At 69.7% G+C, this 18,425-nt stretch overlaps 1 protein-coding gene across 2 annotated transcripts in view; it reads right to left on the reverse strand.

The window, feature by feature from the left end:
- OSBPL5 (oxysterol binding protein like 5) overlaps nt 1-11,011 on the reverse strand; it is a 46,848-nt gene extending 35,837 nt beyond the window's left edge. The window contains exon 1 of one of the 2 annotated variants that reach the window (XM_037517395.2): nt 10,982-11,011. In XM_037517395.2, the coding sequence (XP_037373292.1) occupies nt 10,982-10,996 (15 nt within the window). In that variant the 5' untranslated portion in view covers nt 10,997-11,011. Of the gene's footprint in view, nt 1-3,986; nt 4,034-10,981 lie in introns of those variants that run through there. The other variant, XM_037517396.2, reaches the window with a different exon arrangement.
- Between the last annotated feature and the right edge of the window lie 7,414 nt (nt 11,012-18,425).

Raw genomic sequence — 18,425 nt, forward strand, 5'->3', positions numbered from 1 at the left:
CCGGCCTGTAAGTTCCCTGCTGCACGCACCCCCCAGCATGGGAGGGGCCCTGCCACCTGACGGGCAGGCCCAGCCGCGGGCTGTGAGTTGTGTCCTTGTTGGATTCTCCCAAGAGGTGCCCAGTAAATGGGACATGGCGCCGAGGAGGATCCCCCATCGCCCCACCAGCCCCTCCCCTCTCTCCCACCACACCGCCTGCCCTCGTCACCCTAATGGGCAGGGCACCATGCCCGCAGCTCCTCCTCCGGGGAGAGCGGCCTGTTGCTTGGGCAGCGGCTGGTGGCTCAGCCAGCCAGGGAGGGTCAAAGGCACAGCCACGACCCACTGGATGGGGCCTCTCTGTCCTGCAGGGCCATCTCCCCCCGTCCTGGGCCCATGCCTGCCTCTGGCAGAGCCCCGCCTGGTGTCCAAAGTCCCCTGGCCTTGCTCAAAGAGAAAGTGCCTCCTGGCTGGTCATCAGGGGCAGCCTGGCCTGCAGCTGCTGGGAGGGGACCCCAAACTCTTCTCTCCATGGCCCGCCAGGCCTCATGAACGCTTGCACTGCCAGGCAGGACAACTTCCCCGGCTCCGCAGCGCAGCCGGCTCGGAGGACACGAGGCAGTACGGGCCACCCCACTCTCCAGACGGCGGGCCAGGCCTTGCGCCCGGGGAAGGCACGCCGCACACCCCGTTTCTAATTTAGGACCAGCAGGGCGCGGGCAAGGGCGGCGGGCTGGGCCTGGTGTCCTGGAGCGGGGTGGGCTCCCATGCGGGGCGACACTGCGGGAGGCCCAGGGGGTGACGGCAGCGGGCCTCAGCCACTCACCTCCCCGGGCTGGGACAATTCCCCGCCTGCCAGGTGCTGACCCGGGAGCGGATGCCCAGCAGAAGCGGCCTCAGAGCCTGACCCCCAGAGCCCGGTGCTGGCGAGGCCTCTCCACATCCAGGAGCTCTTCCGGCCTGGCGGCCAGCACGGAACACCCCAGACAGCGGTGCTGCGGGACACAGCTGCTCGCGCTGGGCCTCCAAGGCCAGGTCGGAGCAGAGGGCGTCTCTGACGAGACTGCGCTGAGGCGGCTCTGGGAGGGCACGCGGGGACCCGGCGAGGGAGCCGGCTCGGGGCCCTGGCAGCGGGAGCCGGGTGTCGGGGGGCTGGCGGAGGCGGCGGGGACTGGGCGTCGGGCCTCGTGGGCACAGGAAGGGGCCTGGGCCTGTTCCGAGGGCGGGTGAGTTGCCAGGATGCTACGGTCCAGATGCCTGGGGCTGGGGGGGGGTGGTGGGGAGAAAAGGGGAGTCTCCTTGCAGAGTTGGGTGTCTGTGGCCCTCGGGGCCAGAGCTAGGGGAGCGGCGTGGGGTGGGGCAGGCCTGGGGGCTGAGCAAAGCCTCTGCTTCCGCCCAGCTGTTCTGACCTTCCCGGCGGAGACCCCGAGGGTGCCCAGGTCCGGGAGCTGGCCTGCCCGGCGCCGGCCTGACCTCCGGGGCTGCCTCTCGCCAGCCCCAGCACCTGGAGGGCTTGGTAGTTCTCTGACGGCCCTGGTTGGGTCCCAAGGCCCTTCCCCACCGTCAGGGAGCGCCCCACCCCCCACATCCCACAGCCGGCTCTGTGACCCTGTCGTGGGGATCCCCCCGTGGGGACCCCTGAAGCACTTCCAGGGGGCCCGTAGAAGTGGCAGTTGGTCCTGCAACTTCTGACCTTGGAGGGCTTTTCCCCCAGCTCCCTTGCTGGACCTGAGCCCGAGTCATTGTGTCCTGGTGCCCCCAGGCCACCCCTGGCTTTCTGTCACGCTGTCCAGAACACAGCGGGCGCCCATTTCCCTGGGCGGACCCAGGATGTGCCGCCTCACACTGCTGCCGCCTGGCCCAGGCTGGGCAGTGCCAAGGCGTGGAGAACAGCACCAGCCTAGGTCCAGGACAAGATGCCACCAACCCCAGAGACAGGGCCCTCAGAGCCACCAGCAGGCCAAGGGCACGGGAGCCGCTGCCCCCCGGGAGCTCAGCCTCCAGCCTCAGAGCTGCATCCTGGACCCACAGGTGCGTGGGGCAAGGGCGGATCTGGCACCAACGGCAGCCCTCTGTCCTCTGTCCCCGCCCCCTCCCAGGGCGGCACGCCTGGTGACTGCAGGGCCGTCACTGTCCAGTCACGTCCTGTACCCCAGCGCCTGGCTGCAGCACGTGACCTGGGCCCTGGCTCCCATAGGCAGCGGGTGCCTTCACCCTCCGACCGCAGACCCCTCGTCAAGCACCGGGAGCCTCTGGCCCACACTGTACGCCGAGCTGCCGCCTCTGGGCAGCACCCCAGCCTGGGCACCGGCTCCCTAGACCCGAGCGGGTGCATGCTCCTCAGCGGCTGCACACGCCTGCCTGGCCCTCGGCACAGGGGGTGGGCATGCACCTCACCTGGGTGGCACTCCACCTGCACAACTGTGTGCGTGCGTGTGTGCATGTGGCACGATCACAGAACCAGCAGGAAGCACAAGTGCCTCAAACTCAGCTGCCCAAGACACACCCAGCCCCCCACTGGCTGCCCCTGGGATCCTTCTCCCCGCTTCTAGGATGAGACTCCAGGAGCCAAACTGTCTGGACCTTCCCGCACAGCCACGCAGCACAGGGGCTGTGTGTGGGACTTGGCGCTCCAGGGCAGGCCTTTGGCGACTGAGCCAGCTGTGCTCAGCAGGGCTGCCCGGCCCAGGAAGGAGGAGCCTCCCGCTGGCGTCCGGCGCCCTGCCCAGGGCCCGCCGTGGCACTGCAGCCTCCCCACAGCCTGGGACTGCGGTGCAGGCCCTGCCCAGCCCCTCTGCTTTGTCACCTCCACTAAACACAGCCTGGCGCCCAGACCAGACAGCGAGCGGGCCTCCTGCACCGCCTGCCCCCGCACGTGCTGCAGACAATAGGGTCTGGGCCTCGCAGCCCCGGGGGAGCGGCCAGATGCCCCAAAGTCCGCCTGCGCAGCCTGTCAAGTTCAAGGAGGAGGCAGCCCCCGCCACAGGCCCAAGCTCGGAGGGCAGGCCCACCCCAGCCGCACGTCCCGCCCGGAGAGGCCGCCACATCCGTCCTGGGGGCCTCGCTGCCGCCCTGCCCAGGGGCTGTCCCCAGGGGCACCGTGGCTGGACCGAGGCACCCGGCGGGCTCGGCCGACAGACACACGCGGGAAGGATGTCCTGGGAGGCAGACCCGGAGCCGGTAAAACCCCAGGACAGCAAAGAGCAGAGGCCCAATCAGTGCTGGCGACGCCAGGCCCGGCCCAGCCGGATGGGGGAGCAGCGCGACCCTGCGGCCCAGCCCACCCCCACGCCCCGGCCTCGGACCCCGGCGGCTCTGACAGCAGACAGTCCAGCCGAGGCCTGGGAGCTCAGGCGGGTGGGGGCCCCTCACGCCTTCTCCCCGCCCGCAAGCCTGGGACCTCCCAGGGCCCGGGACCCCGCTGCGGGCTCCTGTCCAAGGGCAGTTCCTGAGACTCAGCTCGTTGGGGGCAGCGGCCTGGGGACGAGGCCGTGGGTGGTGGGTGAGGGCGGGTCCCTCCCTGGCCCAGGCAGCTCCTCACTTTTGCACCCAGACAGGGTGGCCTCAGAACCCAGCCCCGGTGGGACAGACTCAGAATCTAAATCCAGAGGCAGCAGCGCCGGCCTGCCCGCCCCGCAGACCCCGGGGGGACTGGGCGGCCGGCGGGCAGGGGCGCGGGGATGCGGCCTCCGGCCCTGCTCTTCCAGCCCCACGGGTGGGGAGACTGGCTGTGGGGGCCGCTCCCTGCACCCCGCCCCACCGGCCCTGACCTTCCAGGCCCTGGACTGTCCCCGCCACCTGGGGGCCCCCAGCACCGGCACGTCGGGCTGCGGCTGTGCCCCTCCTCTGGGTCGGCTGCGGTGCCGGGCTCCCCCACCCCCGCAGCCGGCCGCCAGTGGATGGCAGGACGCTGGGGGGCCTGGTCGCAGGCCCTCTAGCCCCCTCCCGGGCCCCTCCACACCCCTCCCCGCCCGCCGGCCCCCTCCCTGCCCGCTCCTCACTCCTACCGTGCGGGAGCTGGGGGCTCAGCTGGCGGCGCCGCGGCTGCAGGAAATGCCAGAAGAGGGATCCAACCACGAGAGGGAGGCGGAGGGAGGGGAGGGCGCGGCGGCAGCAAAACCCGGGCGGGATCCGCAGGCTGGAGCGGCGGAGGGGCGGTGCCACCCCGCGAGCGGCTGGGCTCCTGGGCTCAGAGGTGCCAGCGCCACGCGAGAAACGGGCAGGACGCTGGGGGTCTGGCCAGAGGGTCGGCCTCACGGGTTCTGGTGTTTGCCAGGGTCACAGCCATGGGAAGGCCGGCCGTGCACCCCAGCCACGGGGCGGGGGACCCCGCCCCCCATTTCTCCCCCAGTCACGGAAGCCACAGAACACAAGAGGGACCCTGAGCCTTTGTCTTGTCCCCATCGGGGTGTCCTCCTGTCCCCATCACACCCCGGGCCTCCTTCGCTGGCCCCCTGCTGAGAGCTGTCCTCCCAGAGATGCTCTGTGGGTCGCCCCTCCCCGCCCCCGAGGTCTCCCAAGCTCCCCCAGTTTTCTTCATAGAAAAGACGGACTCCACGACCCCGGAGAGGAGCTGAGGCAGCGCGGGGCCCCTCCCTGGCCAGCCTGGAGGCCCTGATGTGGGGCGAGCTCCCTGGGCCCACCTGAGGGTCCCGTACCTCGGTCCTCAGCCTGCCGGGGTCCAGCATTTCCCGGGCCCAGACCGTGGGCCAGGCCCACTTCTGGGGGCCCCAGACCAGCCAGGGCCCAGAGTCTTTCAGAGGGAGCCCTCGGCCTGCCCCTCCCAAGGACTGGAGACTTCGCGGGCCTGGCCCCCGCCTTCGCACCACACCCACCCTGCTAGCGGGTGCTGGGTCGCCCCGGGCAGCAGCACCAGCCCCCCACACATGTTAGAGACCAGCCCTCGGCTTCCCCGGCCCAGCCTGACCCGCAGTCACCTTCCGAGGGCCTGGGTGTGGAGGGGTCGCACAGGGCGCTCGGGCCAGGCCGCCCCCGCGTGAGGCAGGGGGGCGCCTCCTGGCAGCACAGGCCTGCACGGTAGCAGGCCCCCGGGGGCTCCGGCAGAGCAGGGAGCTGGCTGCTTGCAGGGTGCTGTGCAGGGACACGGCAGGAAAGCAAGGCCCCTCCCTGGCCTCGGGTCTGAGGGCCAGGCGGGCAGCCTCTAGTCCCTGAGGATGCTGGCTGCGTGGGGCTGCTTGGCTTCTCGAGATGACACCGCTGAGGGCCAGGGATAGGGGTTGGGGGGAGGGGGCGTGGGGAGCTTGGCCTGCTCACTGCGTGGGTCTCCAGATGGTCGGGTAGGAAGGGGGTCTTCCAGAAAGCCCCCTGCGAGGATCCTGCCTGGCTTTGGAGAGGCCGTAGAATTGCCTCTGGGTCACCCCTGACCACCGCGTGTGGGCAGTGATGGCCGAAGAGCTGGGTGGACTGTACCGCCAGGGCCAAGGAGCCTTCGGGCCTGGGCGAGCTCATGCAGCTACGTGCCTCAGTTTCCTCATTTGTGAATGCACCGAGGAGAGTAGCTGGGCCCTGAGGGTCAGGCCCCCAGGGTGCCAGGCAGGGGGGACGCGGGAGAAGTAGCCTTGACTGTCTCCGAGGAGCGGCCACAGGCTTCCCCCTGCATCTGCGGGGCCTATGGCGGCTGGCACAGGCCGCGCACCTGCTCCTGGGCCGGCAGGACGCAGCGTAAGGTTGGGACGTTGCCATCCAAGTGTCCAGAACGCGATCCCACCGGGCCCACGGTGCCGCTCTGGAGACAGGAGGCCATACCTGGGGCATCTCTGGTCGTCACAGCCTGGGGCCCTGGCCTCCGCCAGATGGGGGGAGCCCAGGGGTGCCTCCCACATGGGCGCTGGCCCCTGTGTCCCCACTAGCTGAGACCCCTGCTGTAGAATTGGTGTGCTGCAGCTGCGGGGGCCTACGGGCTCTAGGTGGCTGGTCCCGGCAGCCCCTGGCCCACACGGTCAGGCTCCGGGCCAAGGCTGCCCAAGTCAGGTGGACTCAGCCTGTCCAGCAGCCCCATGAGGCAGCCCCCTCCGCTCCATCTCGCAGACGGGGCAGCTGAGGTGCAGTGCAGGGCAGGGCTGGCTACGCTCCTGGGGTCTAGAGCTGCTGAACGCCGAGCTCCCGCCCAGTGCCCCGTCCGTGGAGGGCGGCAGCTCAGGGAGCAGCCCCAGAAGCCCCCGCCCCTTGGCTCGCCCAGCCGCCCGGCTCGGGAGGGCTGGGGAGCCAAGACAAGCGGCACAAACTGGCCCGGGTCAGCACCTCCAGGGAGGGGCCGCGCGGGCTGGGGCCAGCGGGGCCAGCGGGAGTGGCGAGGCCCACCAGGGGCCCATGTCGCAGGTGAGGAAGCTGAGGCCCGAGTAGAAATGGTGTGGCTGGACTCAGACGGCCCCCGACCCGAGGGGGTCCTGGCCCCGTGACCCGGCAGCGTTCCCAGGGCTCTGGCCAGGCGGCGAGCCAGGACCTGCCCCAGCGCCCGGGAACAAATCCACCCCAGGGCAACCCTCTGCTGTGCGGCCCTTGGCCGCCAAGCCTGTGCTCACCTGCGGGGTGGGCTGCAGAACGCCCCCGGACGAGGGGCGAGGGCTGAGGCCTCCACAAGACCATCACTAACGAGAAAACATGCCGGGGTTTCTGTGCCCGCCCCGCCTGGCATCGCCCCTCCCATGTGTGGCCCCACTGCACCCGCCCTCCGCTCCCCCAACTCAGGGGCTCTGGGCCTGGCGCCTCGCAGGTTGCGGCCAAGGAGGGACTGGACGCCAGGCCTGTGGGCTGGAGCTGGCACAGCACCTAGGTTGCCGGAGATGGCACGATGGGGAGGGCCGTCCTCGCCCCACAGTGGCGCAGGGGTGCGTGGGGAGGGGCCGGGGAGGACCATGTCCCAGACCTGTCCCTCCCCTTCGCCCCAGGGAGACCGATGGTGTCTGCTCCCTCCCCTGCCCGCGACCCGCTGGACTCAGAGCATTTCCCTTTCGTTGCGGGCGGCCCTGCCCACCAGGCTGGGCTCCCTGAATGGCCACTGCCAGGTGGGCCCCCCTCTGCCTCTGTCACACACACACACGTGCACACACGCACTCGCACACACTCCTGGCCCCCAGAGGGCTCATCCAGGCCCTGACTCAGGCAAACGCCTGGCGCTGCAGAGGATGCGCCGTCCCACCTGGCCACTCTGGCTCTACCCGCAGGGAGGGGCAGCGCCATCTACGGGCCCGGCCGCGTGGGGCCCACAGGTGGCTGTGGTGGCCCTGGGGGCCATGGGGAGTGCGGGGTGCTGCGGGCCGGACGAGCCCAGCCCCCAGTCCCAGAGGCAGCTCTTAGAGGGGACGCCGGCCGCGGGTTCGCATCTGGCGGCAGCCTGCGGGCAGGGCCTGCTGCGTCCTCTGCGCCGGGCACCAGGGTCGGGCTGGCTCCGTGGCTCTGAGCCCCGGAGTGTGACGGTGCGGCCGAGGAGCCAAGAGTAGTGAACTGAGGAGTGCGCCCAGGAGCCTGCGGGCGAGGGCTCTGTCATGCCCGGCGCAGGCCTGGACGCGGCAGCAGAGCCTGCTGCGTTGGCCCAGGGCCCCGCCCTGCCGGACACAGGGCCGGGCGGCAGGAAGGGCCCACAGAGCCGTGGGTCTGGCCCCCGCCGTCTGCACACTCCCTGCAGTCCCGGCCCAGCCCCGGGGGTGCTTTTTCACAGATCTAGAAAAATCCGTCCTAAAATTCACATGGACTCTCAAGGGAATCTGAGCAGCAAAACAATCCTGAAAAGAGCGAGGCTGGGCTCGCACGGCCGGACTCAAGTGCGCAAAGCGCAGGAGTGAACACAGCGTGGGCCTGGCGTGAGGACAGACGGACGCGGGCGGACCCGGCGGCTCTGACGGGCGAGCACAGGCCGTGCGGGGGAGAAGGGGCTTCCCCCCCCGCGCTGGGGAGCCGGGCACCCACAGTCACGGGTGGCCCCGAGGCATGTGAACGCCTCAAAGACCAACCCCGCTGACAGGCCCGGGGTGGAATGGAAGGGCCCCCTGGCCTCGCACCTGCCCCCCGTCCTCGTGCCTGACGCCGAAAGCACAGGCAGGAAAGCCCAGATCAGCGGGGCTCGCCAGCACTAAGAGCTTCTGCGCCTTGGGGACCCTCGCCAGAGTGGAGACCCCTGGGGTGGGGGAGGCACCTGCAGGTCCAAGCTTAGGGAAGGCCCCCTGCTGCTCCTGGAGGAGCAGCGTCGTTAGGGACAGGAGTCAAAGCCTGTGAGAAGGGTCAGCTGGGTTTTTGCTGCCTGCTGGGGCTCTCTTGTGGGGTACACCTTACCTATGGAGCCCCCTGAAATCCAGGATAAGATTCTCTGTTTATACTCACTGGTGTCTGGGCCTCCACTGCCTGCACCCCGCTCGGTCAGGAGCTGGTGCTAATTCATTCCCGGGGGTGAGTGGCGGCTAGTCGCTGGACTCTCCCACGCAGAAGCGTGGCCTTCTGCCTGGAAACAACCCCCATCGTCTTGCTCCAAAAGGAAAGCATCCTGAATGGGGGTGGACAGAGGCTGGGGGCCTCACCCGAAGAGCTCAGAAATTCCCGTCTGCCGGGCCCTTCTGAGCCTCCGCCTCCCGTGAAAGGAGATTTCATGCCGCGGGCCCAGGTTCCCAGGGCCAAGCGGCTCCTGCGCTGCACCAGTGCCCCAGAGCGCCTGGTCGGGACGGGCCATCCTCCGGCAGACTGTCTCGGCAGCCTGGTCTCGGAGCTGCCAGCTCCCGGCCACACGGGGCTACTCTGAGTGCACATGGGGGCCGAGCTGGGCAGGTCTCAGCTCTTCCCACCTGCTCCCTGAGGCCGAGGCCCCCCACAACCTCCAGGGCCGCACAGCCGCACCTGGCCCCCCAGCGCCCCCTGCTGGGAGAAGTGGGGAAGTCAGCGTGGTTCCCCTGCAGCTGGACAGACGGGGCGGCCGGCCTTCTCCAGCCTCCTGGGCCTTCAGACGGGGCTGACCGAAGGAAGTCTCCCTGCGGGTGGGGGGCAGAGGAAGGCCCCTGGAGACCCGGGAGGTGACTGACGTCTACCGGCTCTACTGAGCAGCAGGAGCTGCGGGTCTGGCCGGCGCCTCCGGAGTGGGGAGCAAGGTGGCAGAGCACAGCCGCAGACCTGGCCCCGTGGGGGAGTGGCGGGCTCAGGCCCAGCACGGCCTTGGGGCGGCCGGGTGGCCTGTCTGACTCACCTAGGGGCTCTGGGGAGGCAGAGCCCAGCCAGAAGTTTTGAATTGGGGCCGCCAGCTCCCCTCACACTCCTGAAAAGCCCCGCTCCTTCCCTGCACACACCAGCACAACTGCACCCCCAAAGTCATCACCCCAAAGTACCCAAAATGAGTCACACCTTCTCTGGGCTTCTGCCAACAACCAGAGTCCCCTCCATCACACGGGGTCCCCCTGGGAGAAGAGAGGCTGAACTAAGCCTCGGCAGCTGGCGGCTTCACCCAAAACCAGTTCAAGTCCCGAGAGGACATCCCGCCCTCTGTGGGGGACAGGCCGCTCGGGGAGTGGGGCAGACCGGGGATGACTCCTCCCCAGCCCCTGCCGTGCTCCCTCTCTGTGGGCTGGGGGGCTGGAGAACGAGATTCTGAGGTCTCCTGGCAGCTGGTGCCCCTCCTCCACCTGCCCCAGGCTGGCCAAGGCGGGGCTAGTGGCAGGCGCCCAGGAATAAGCAAAGGGAGTCGCGGCCCCGAGGGCCAGCGGGTGGGGACCAGCGTCTCCTGGGGTGCCCGCCAGCCTGGGCCTCCTTGGGAGATGCTGGCCTCCCTGGGCCGGACACTGCCCCCAAGGTGCGCACCCAAGACGGCTTCAGGCAGGCGGCAGGGGGTGGGGGGGACACAGACACCGGACTCCGGCTGCCTGTCCTGGGCCTGGCCTGAGAGCCGAGCCTCCCAGAGTGACCCGCCTCCCGGGGCTTAGGCCTGTCAGCCCCAAAGGCAGAGGTGCGAGTGGTCAGTGGTCTGGTGGCCACGAGTAGGCAGGAGGCCCGCCCCCACCGAGCACCCCGAATTCTCACACCTTGGCCAAGCGGTCGACTACTCACCCCGCCCCCACTTCACCATGCCCTTGAGGCCCAAAGGGACGCAGGCCTTGTCCAGGGACGCTCGGCGGGAGGCCCCGGGCTGGGGCTTGAACCCTGACCAGATGTAACCTTCGCCTGCTGCTCATGGCAGGCCCCGCGGGACTTCATGTGAGGCAGCTCTGGGGAGCTCAGCGTGCAGCTGGCCCTGCGGGCTCCCCTTCCGCTGACTCTGGGGCTTGGCTGTCAGCTGTCACCCCAGGGCAGGGACACAGGGCGGAGAGAGGGCTCACACCCTTGCCTGCTCCCTCCCCTTGGGCCTTGGTGGCCCCCACCCCTAGGATCTCTTGAGCCCCGCCCAGGCCGACCCTCCTGTCTCAGGAGCCTGTGTTCAAGGAGCTGGCGCCGTGTGCCAACACAGTGCCAGGCGCCCCAGGCCCAGGCAGCTCCGCTCCCAAGACCCGGAGTGGCTGCCAGCCCCTGGCGGGTGTGGGTCCTATGCCTGCCTTCACCCCGGGCCTCTGTGCACACAACACCCCAGGCCCCGACCATTCTCCTCTGCATGCTGGGACCTCGGCTCTGTTCTCCGTCGGGCCAGGCCACGTCAGGCCAGAGCCCCGGGAGGCCCCTTGCTGCCTGACACTGGTGGCAGAAGCCCAGAGTCGGGCCAGAGGGGTGACCGCCGGGATCCTGCTCTGGGGCCCCTCCGGCCTATCAGGCTTTCCTCCCCGGGGGGCAGTCAGGGGCGGGGGCGCTGGCCTGGAGCTCAGGGAGGAGGGCAGCAGCTCTGGGGGCGCTGCCAGGCCCTGCCCCGGGACCCCCATGCGCTTGCCCTCTCGGCCACTGGCGGGGCGCCTCCCGGGAGCACTCCCCCCAGGCCCCCACTCGGTTCCAGACCCCAAGGCCAGACGCCCCAGCATGCAGTGGCGCACCTAGGGCCTGTCCACTGTGCCCGCGCAGGTCCCGCGCCGGGGCGTGCACTCACCGTGCAGCAGGGCATGGGGGCCGGCACTCTCCTCTGGGTCCTGGCTGCTGCCTCCAGCAGCTCCGCTCCCCAGGCGCCGGGGGCCGCGGGGGGGGTGGGGGGGGGTGGGGGGGGCCCTCCCGTGGGGGGGCCCTCCCCAAGCCTCCTCCCAGGCCACCCTCAAAGGGAGCTGGCGGCCTGGTGGGCGGTGGGCGGGGTGGCGGGCGGTGCGGGGAGGAGGCCCGGCGGCTCTGGTGTGGGGGCTCCGCTGCCCAGAGGTCCTGGAGCTGCCGTGGGTGCCGCCCGGTCTGCGCTGCCCCGAGTTCGCCGCCAGCACCGCCAGCAGCCCCAGTGCAGCCCCGGGCAGGCCCGCCCCGTGGCAGGTCCGTCCCTGCGGCCCCCGCGGTCTGGGAGCGGCTGTTACCTAACAGCCGGCAGCTGCGGAAGGAGCCCAGCAGCCCAGCCGCAGGGAGAGCCTGACAGGGCACCCCGCCCCCTCCAGCCTCCCAGGACTCTGCCAGGGAGGGGGCAGAGCCTGGGGCCGGGGCACAGCCGGGTCCCACCGCAAGGCTGGGGAGCAGCATTCAGGCTGCGTCCTGTGTCTCCCGAATCCCCATCCTCGGGGTGCCCCTCCCTGCACGCCCACCCCCAGCCCGCCCCTGCTCCCCTCTCCTTCCCTCCCGGCCTCCCCCCCTCCCCTGGCCCCTCTTCCCTGCCCTACCCCTCCTGTGCTCCCCTCCCCTGCCCTGCTCCCCCTCGTCCCCCTGGCCGCCCCTGCCCTTCCTGGCCTGAACCCCTCTTCACTCTGCTCTCCTCACACCTCGCTGTGCCCCATCAGGTAGGTCTGCAGCATCTCAAGAGATGACATCTTCTGGGGAGGCTGGGGGAGCTGCAGGTCCCCAACAGGCAGGTGACTCCTTGGGGGGGCGGTGGCATGGGACTGTCCTGACCTGGGGCCCGCCCCTCGGCAGCAGCACCCCTGCCTCCGCTCAGGTCTGCCCTGACCGGCTCCTGAACCCTCCCGCTGCCGCGGGCCTCGCCAGAGCTCCCGGACGCTGGCGGGGGCCCCGCCCCGAGGCAGCCTGGGCGATTGGCTGCCCGCCCCTCCGCCCCACGGACCCTCCTTCGTGCCCACTGGCCGACTGGAGACGGCGGCCGAGGACGCGGGCCTTGCACAGCCTCGCCGCCTGCCGGGCGGGCCCCTGGCCGCTCCCGTCCGCCTCAGCTCACCCGGCCCCCGGGCCATGGGGCGGCGAGTGTGGACGGTGGACGTGGGCTGCAGGAAGCGCGGGTGGCTGTGGTGTGGGGTGAGGGACTGTGTGTGCGTGTGTAAGAGGCCATGTGAGTGTGCAAACGCCTGAGGAGGTTGTGCGTGTGTGAGCGTGTGTGAGCGTGTGTGAGCGAGTGAGCATGTTTGTGAGTGTGTGTGGGCATGTGTGTGAGCATGTGTGAGCATGTGTGAGCGTGTGTGAGCGTGTGTGAGCAAGTGAGCATGTGTGAGCCTGTGTGAGCATGTGTGAGCGAGTGAGTGTGTGTGTAAGCGTGTGTGAGAGCATGTGATAGGCGTGTGCGAGCATGTGTGAGCATGTGAGAGTGTGTGCGTGTGTGTGAGCATGTGTGAGCAAGTGAGCGTGTGCGTGAGCATGTGTGAGAGCATGTGAGCATTTGTGAGCGTGTGTGAATGTGTGTGAGCGAGTGAGCATTTGAGTGAGTGTGTGTGAGCATGTGAGCGTGTGTGAGCATGTGTGAGCATGTGTGAGCGAGTGAGCATGTGTGAGAGCGTGTGAGTGTGTGTGAGCTGTGTGAGCGTGTGTGAGCATGTGTGTGAGTGTGTGTGAGCGAGTGAGCGTGTGTGTGAGTGTGAGGCAGGGGACTGGGCAGGAGCTGCAGCCTGGGTGGGGTCGGGGGCACCTCCTGTTTGCTGAGACTGAGCCACCCCCTGGGGCCCCAGGGAGCAGGGCTGAGGGGGCTGGAGCCCCAGCGCCCCGGCCCCGCCCAGGGGCCCCAGTGCGGGAGGGCCCCAGGGAGCCCTGCCTGGCACCCCGGCCTGCAGCCATGAGCCCGACCCCTGCGGGTGGCCGCCAGGGGCCCTGTGGCTCGGGGCTGCCAAGTGGCTGCTGCAACCCAGGGCAGCTGAGGTGATGGTGGGGTGATGGAGTGATGGGGGTTTTGGGGTGATGGTGGGGGTGATGGGGGTTTTGGGGGTGGTGATGGGGATGATGGGGGTGATGGTGGGGGTGATGAGGGTGAGGGGGGTGATGGTGGGGCGGGGTGGTGGGGGGCCCGGGCTGGGGGGCCACGGTGACGCGTGCACATGAGCCACGGGAGGTGACGCCGGCTCCGTCCCTGGCCACGTCGCAGGCCCCTGTCCATACACGATTGGCGGAGTCACATTTTCTGGGGCGCGTCTGGAGGAAGACGAGACCCCGGGAGGTGGAGGTGGCCACCAGGACCGTCGCACGCCAGCCCCAGAGGCGGGAGCTGCCCGACGGCCCTGGGGCCTGGACGTCAGCCCGACGCCGACGTGGGCCGGGGGCCGTGGCCTTTGCAAGCGCGTTGCCAGAGGACCGGGCTCCTGTCTGGAAGAGCACGCCAAGCCCGCCGAGGCCGGCCCACCCTCTCACCCACCCGCGTTCAGGTCGCGAGGAGCCGCAGGCCAGGCAGACCCTGGGCCACCCGCGTCTCCGGTCCCTTGGCCCCTGGGGTCCCCTATCCCGACGCACCCCACCTGTTTCCTTCCAGGCTCTGCTGCGGTCTCTGGGGCGGGGGCGTCATCTCTCAGCAGGTGCCTGTTCTTCCTCTTCCCCACGGACGGCAGCCCTCCCCTCCCCACCCCACACTACCCTGGAAACTCTGGCACACACCCCTCCTCCAGGGAGGCCGCCTGCTTTCTGTGTGGGGATGCAGGACCCTCTTTCATGCTGCCCGGGGACAGGTGGGCCAGCAGATGACCTGTCATCCACACATCGGAGTAAGGGTGGACCTGGCGCAGGGCGGCGGCGTGAGCCCACCCGTCGGGCAGATCAGGGGCAGCGCCCCCCTTGGCCTTCTGCACCTCTCATGCTGTTTGCTCAGGATCTGTCCCTTCTCCAGGCTCCCAGCTTGGGCCAGGGACCCCACAGAGTGTCCCCGCCCAGCACTGAGCTGCTCTGGGGTGTCTATGGGCTGGAAGGGGTGGCTGGGGACCCCAAGACCCTGGGGGACTGGGTTCCACAGAGAGCAAAGTCCTTCTTTACTGGACATCCTGCTCAGGTCAGTGGTCAGGACTAGGGCCGGCTGGAAGGTTTCAGAGACCGGGACCAGCCTGGCCTGGTTCCAACCTGTTGAAGACATTTCTGCCCAGTGGTTCAGCCACCGCCCCTCCCCCTTCCCCTGCCCACTGCCAGCATCACTGCCCAGGGACCCTCCTGCTCTGTCCTGGTTCAGTCGGGCACAGGTCCAGCACAGGGGACACAGCGATGGCCTCCCGCCCTCGAGGGGTGCACCTTCTGGTGAGGGACACAGAGGCTGACAGGTGGGCCAATGACTAGGTCTCCTTGGGGCTCAGCTAGGCCAGGTGCCACCTGAGTTGCTGAGAACATGCCCGCTGCCTGGAGGCCCCAGGGCACAGGCCAGGCAGACAGGCCAGACAGAGCCGGGCGGTGGGCGGGACGTGCTGGGGACAGGTGTGCTGGGGACAGGTGGCACAGAGGGCGTTGCAATGTCAGGGCGGCCAGGGACACCTGCAGCCCTGCCGGTAGGGGTGGGCGGGCTGGCGGGCACCTTGCTCCATCTCCATCAGGCAAGGGCGACGCTCCCTCCTCTCGGCGGCTGGCTCAGCGCTGCCGGCCTCCCACAGACAGGCACGGGCGGCGTGGGGTCCGGCCTGGTGGCCGCCCTGCGCTGTGGCTGACCGGGCGCCTCTCCAGGAGCGAGCACACGCGCCTGCCCGTGTGGGCTCGGGCGGTGCCCGTACGCCAGCAGCGGCCCTGGGGCCAGAGGGCCCCCCCATCGGTCCCGCAGGGCTGTGTATCCTGAGCCGCTGGCACACAGGGGCAGGCCCCCACGGGGCCCCAAAGCTGCTTCTTGGATCTGGAAGGTGGGGGCTGACCCGGGGCACCCCAGCTCAGCGAGGCGCAACCTGCAACTGCTCCTCCCTTCATTCTATTTCCAGCCTCCCAGGAGAGAAGCCCCCCCTCCCCTCGATGTGGGGAAACTCCCCCCAAAGTCAAGTCCCCCTCCCCTCCTCCCATGGTCCCTGAACCCGGGGGACTGAGCGCTCACTCCCCCCGGGGCCTCACCCGGCCTTAGGGGCTGGCCTGGGGAGACCTGGCCTGAGCCTCCGTCGTCCAGGGAGGACGGAAAACCTGCAGAGGGGGTGGCTTGGGTTGGGGTGCCAGTCAGCTTCCTCGGCCGGACTCTGACACTCCAAGGCCCCGAGAACGCAGCGCCATCTGGCGGCCACGGCGGAGGCCGCAGGGAAGGTGGGGTTCTGCGGGGAGTCCTTAGCCAGCTCCCCTTCGCGAACGCCCCTTAGGGAGCACCCCAAGGACAGCTGGGCGCCGCAGCACCCACCCCCAGTCTGTCCTCAGGGCTTCCCTGCTGCAGCTCTCACTTGGCCTCCGTCCAGGGTCCCCAGGCCAGGAGCTGAGGGCGGGCGGGGCTACAGCGGTGCAGCCCCGGGGTGGGTGAGGGGGGAGGGCGAGAGCCCCACAGCCTCAGGGCCTCCCTGCGGGGGCGGGGGGTGGGGGTGTGTGTGTGGTCAGGTCAGGGCTGGGGGAGACTCTGGGGACCACTCAAACCTCAGGGGCAGAAAGGAGGTGCAGCCACATGAGGTCAGGGCAAGGAGGCAGACTGGGGTTGCTGCCCACGGGAGGCTGGAACCCCACTGCTAGTCAAGGGGGGATGAGGCCGACAGTGAGCAGGACTGGGGCTCAGACCGTGCCCACCTCTGCCCTGGGCCCAGGAGTCACGGTGCTGCCGGAGATACCCTCCTCCTGGGGGCGCCCACGGACGCCCCCGTGTGCAGGACCCGGTGTCCAGGAGGGGTGGGGACCCTGTGTCCCCTCCGTGCGGAGGTGCCCCTCGCTGAGCTGCGTCACCGACTGAGCGTCAGACCCCGCAGGGCACAGGACAGAGGCGGCACCAGCTGCCGGTGGGCAGGGAGGGGGTGTCGGAACCTCAGGGGAAGTGAGGACACCGTGGCCGAGGGCCGGGCTGGGGACCCGGCGGCCTGATAAGGGGCCAAGAAAAGGGAACTGGCAGCTGCAGGCCGGTCCAGACTCGTCAGGGTTCAGGGAGAAACTAGAGCGTCCCCCACGAGTATCAGTGCGGGGGGCACTAGCTCAAGTCCAGCATCTGTTCTGGGCACTTGTCCTGGAAATGACCCCTGTGTCACCCTTGGGGGTCCTCTCTGGGGTCCTCTGACCTGTGTTTCCTCAACCCCAGTCCCCTTCACAGTTCCTTGCCCCGAGCTGGGGTCTCTGCTCCTGCCACCCCTGCCCTTGGGTCCTCGTCTGAGGCGGGGACGGTGTTCTGTCCCCTCTGGGGGCCGTGGGGTCTCAGTGAGGAGCAGCTTGGGACATTGGGACTTGGGGATCCCGTGCAGGCCCCAGGTGTCACCTGTTTCATGCCCACGGTCCTTCCACACCTGGACTCTGAGACCAGAGGCGCCCAGGGGCCTAGGACGGGGTGGAGGACTCCCCGCTCTGGCAGGGGATCCCAGCACCCCAGCCCTGGCCCATGTGGGGCAGCCCGGGGGTCATGCAGGCCTGTGTCCAGCACAGGGGACGGTCCCTGAGCAGAGTCACTCGCGGTTCTCAGGGGACACCAGGCCAGGGGGCCCGCAGGGCGGCCCCAGCAGGTGTGGGGTGCAGAGCGGGGGTGGGGCTGCGGCTCTTCAGGCTCCGCGGGCTGAGGCTGTCCAGTCTTGAGCAATCTCAGAGTGCAGGGCAGGGGTGCTGCCCCCGGTGTCACCCGATGGGGACGGAGATTGTGGCTGACTGGGGCCCAGTGGGGGCTGTGGGCTCCCGGGGGCTGCTCTGGCCTCAGGCCTTGCTGGCTGCACAGCCCCCCGCGGGAATGGCCACCGGGCAGGCGTCCCTGGGGGCCAGCAGGGTCTAGGTCAGAGCCCCAGACACGCGGAGGGCAGGGACCCTCGGGGCGGGGGAGGCTGGGCAGGGCCTGGGTCTGAGGCTGAGCCCCCCTCACGTCCTCCCTGGAGCACTTGGGGGCGGCTCAGCTGCAGGGCAGTGGACGTAGTCGGCCTGGCCCTGCGTCCACCCCAGGTGGCCTCTGTCTGCAGCTGGGGGTGAGGCCGCCCTGCTCCACCATCGCGTCCCTCCAGACCCCGCAGCCCTCCGCGGCATCTGGCCCTGGTCTCCCTCCCTGACCCCGGCTCTTTCTGGAGGCCCCTTGTCCTGTTGGATCACACGGGGGACAGCCTCTTTCTCATGACCAGAGCCTCCGGCCTCCCCTGCTTCCTGCGGGTCCCGGGCTGGGCCGGGCCGCCCCGACTCTGCCCTTGGCCGGGAGAGCCTGCTCTGCCTCATTTCTCATCACGCTGTGGCCACCCCTGCCGCCCGCGCTGACCCCGGCCATGCCTGTCACCCCCCAGCCTCAAGGCACCTTGAGACTGAGATTTTGCTTCCGTGCAATCTTCTGAGACCACCCGGTGTGGCTCCCCGGAGACACCGTCCTCCTGGGGGCGCCCACGGACGCCCCCGTGTGCAGGACCCAATGTCCAGGAGGGGTGGGGACCCTGTGTCCCCTCCGTGCGGAGGTGCCCCTCGCTGAACTGCGTCACCCACTGAGCGTCAGACCCCGCAGGGCACAGGACAGAGGCGGGCCCGCGGCACCAGCTGCCGGTGGGCAGGGAGGGGGTGTCAGAACCTCAGGGGAAGTGAGGACACCGTGGCCGAGGGCCGGCTGGGGGCCCGGCGGCCTGATAAGGGGCCAAGAAAAGGGAACTGGCAGCTGCAGTCTGGTCCAGACTCATCAGGGTTCAGGGAGAAACTAGAGCGTCCCCCACAACCAGCCGCCCCACCCCCGCTCTCCACATCAACAGGACGGGAGCCGCCCCAGGCCACAGTCCGGCCCCTGGGGTCCTCCACAGTGTCCAGGGCAGGGCAGACTGCGGGCCAGGGGCCCACGGCTGGGCGGAAGGAGGGGTGAAAACACTGTGGGCCTACCTGGCAGGTCCATATTTGGAAGGCTAGAGCACCCCACTTTCCTGTCCTCTTTAGGAGACACTGATATTAACTCCCCCAGAGTGGGTGGGCATCTTCTGCCCCTGCCCCTGCAAAAGGTGCCGCCTGTGCAGACACAGACCCTCCGTGCTGGGCGGGGCACTAGGAGTGGGCGGGAGTCTCTGGGGTACAGGGACCTCCGAGCGGCAGGGGTGAGCCTGAACACGCGTCTGTGGGTCCCGGGGAGCAGGGAGGAGGCTGCAGGGAGCGGGGACTCCGCCGGGGGTCTCAGGAGGAGG

This window comes from Talpa occidentalis, unplaced genomic scaffold, assembly GCF_014898055.3.
Source record: "Talpa occidentalis isolate TD23 unplaced genomic scaffold, MPIMG_talOcc4v2.1 talOcc4.17, whole genome shotgun sequence".
Taxonomy (NCBI): domain Eukaryota; kingdom Metazoa; phylum Chordata; class Mammalia; order Eulipotyphla; family Talpidae; genus Talpa; species Talpa occidentalis.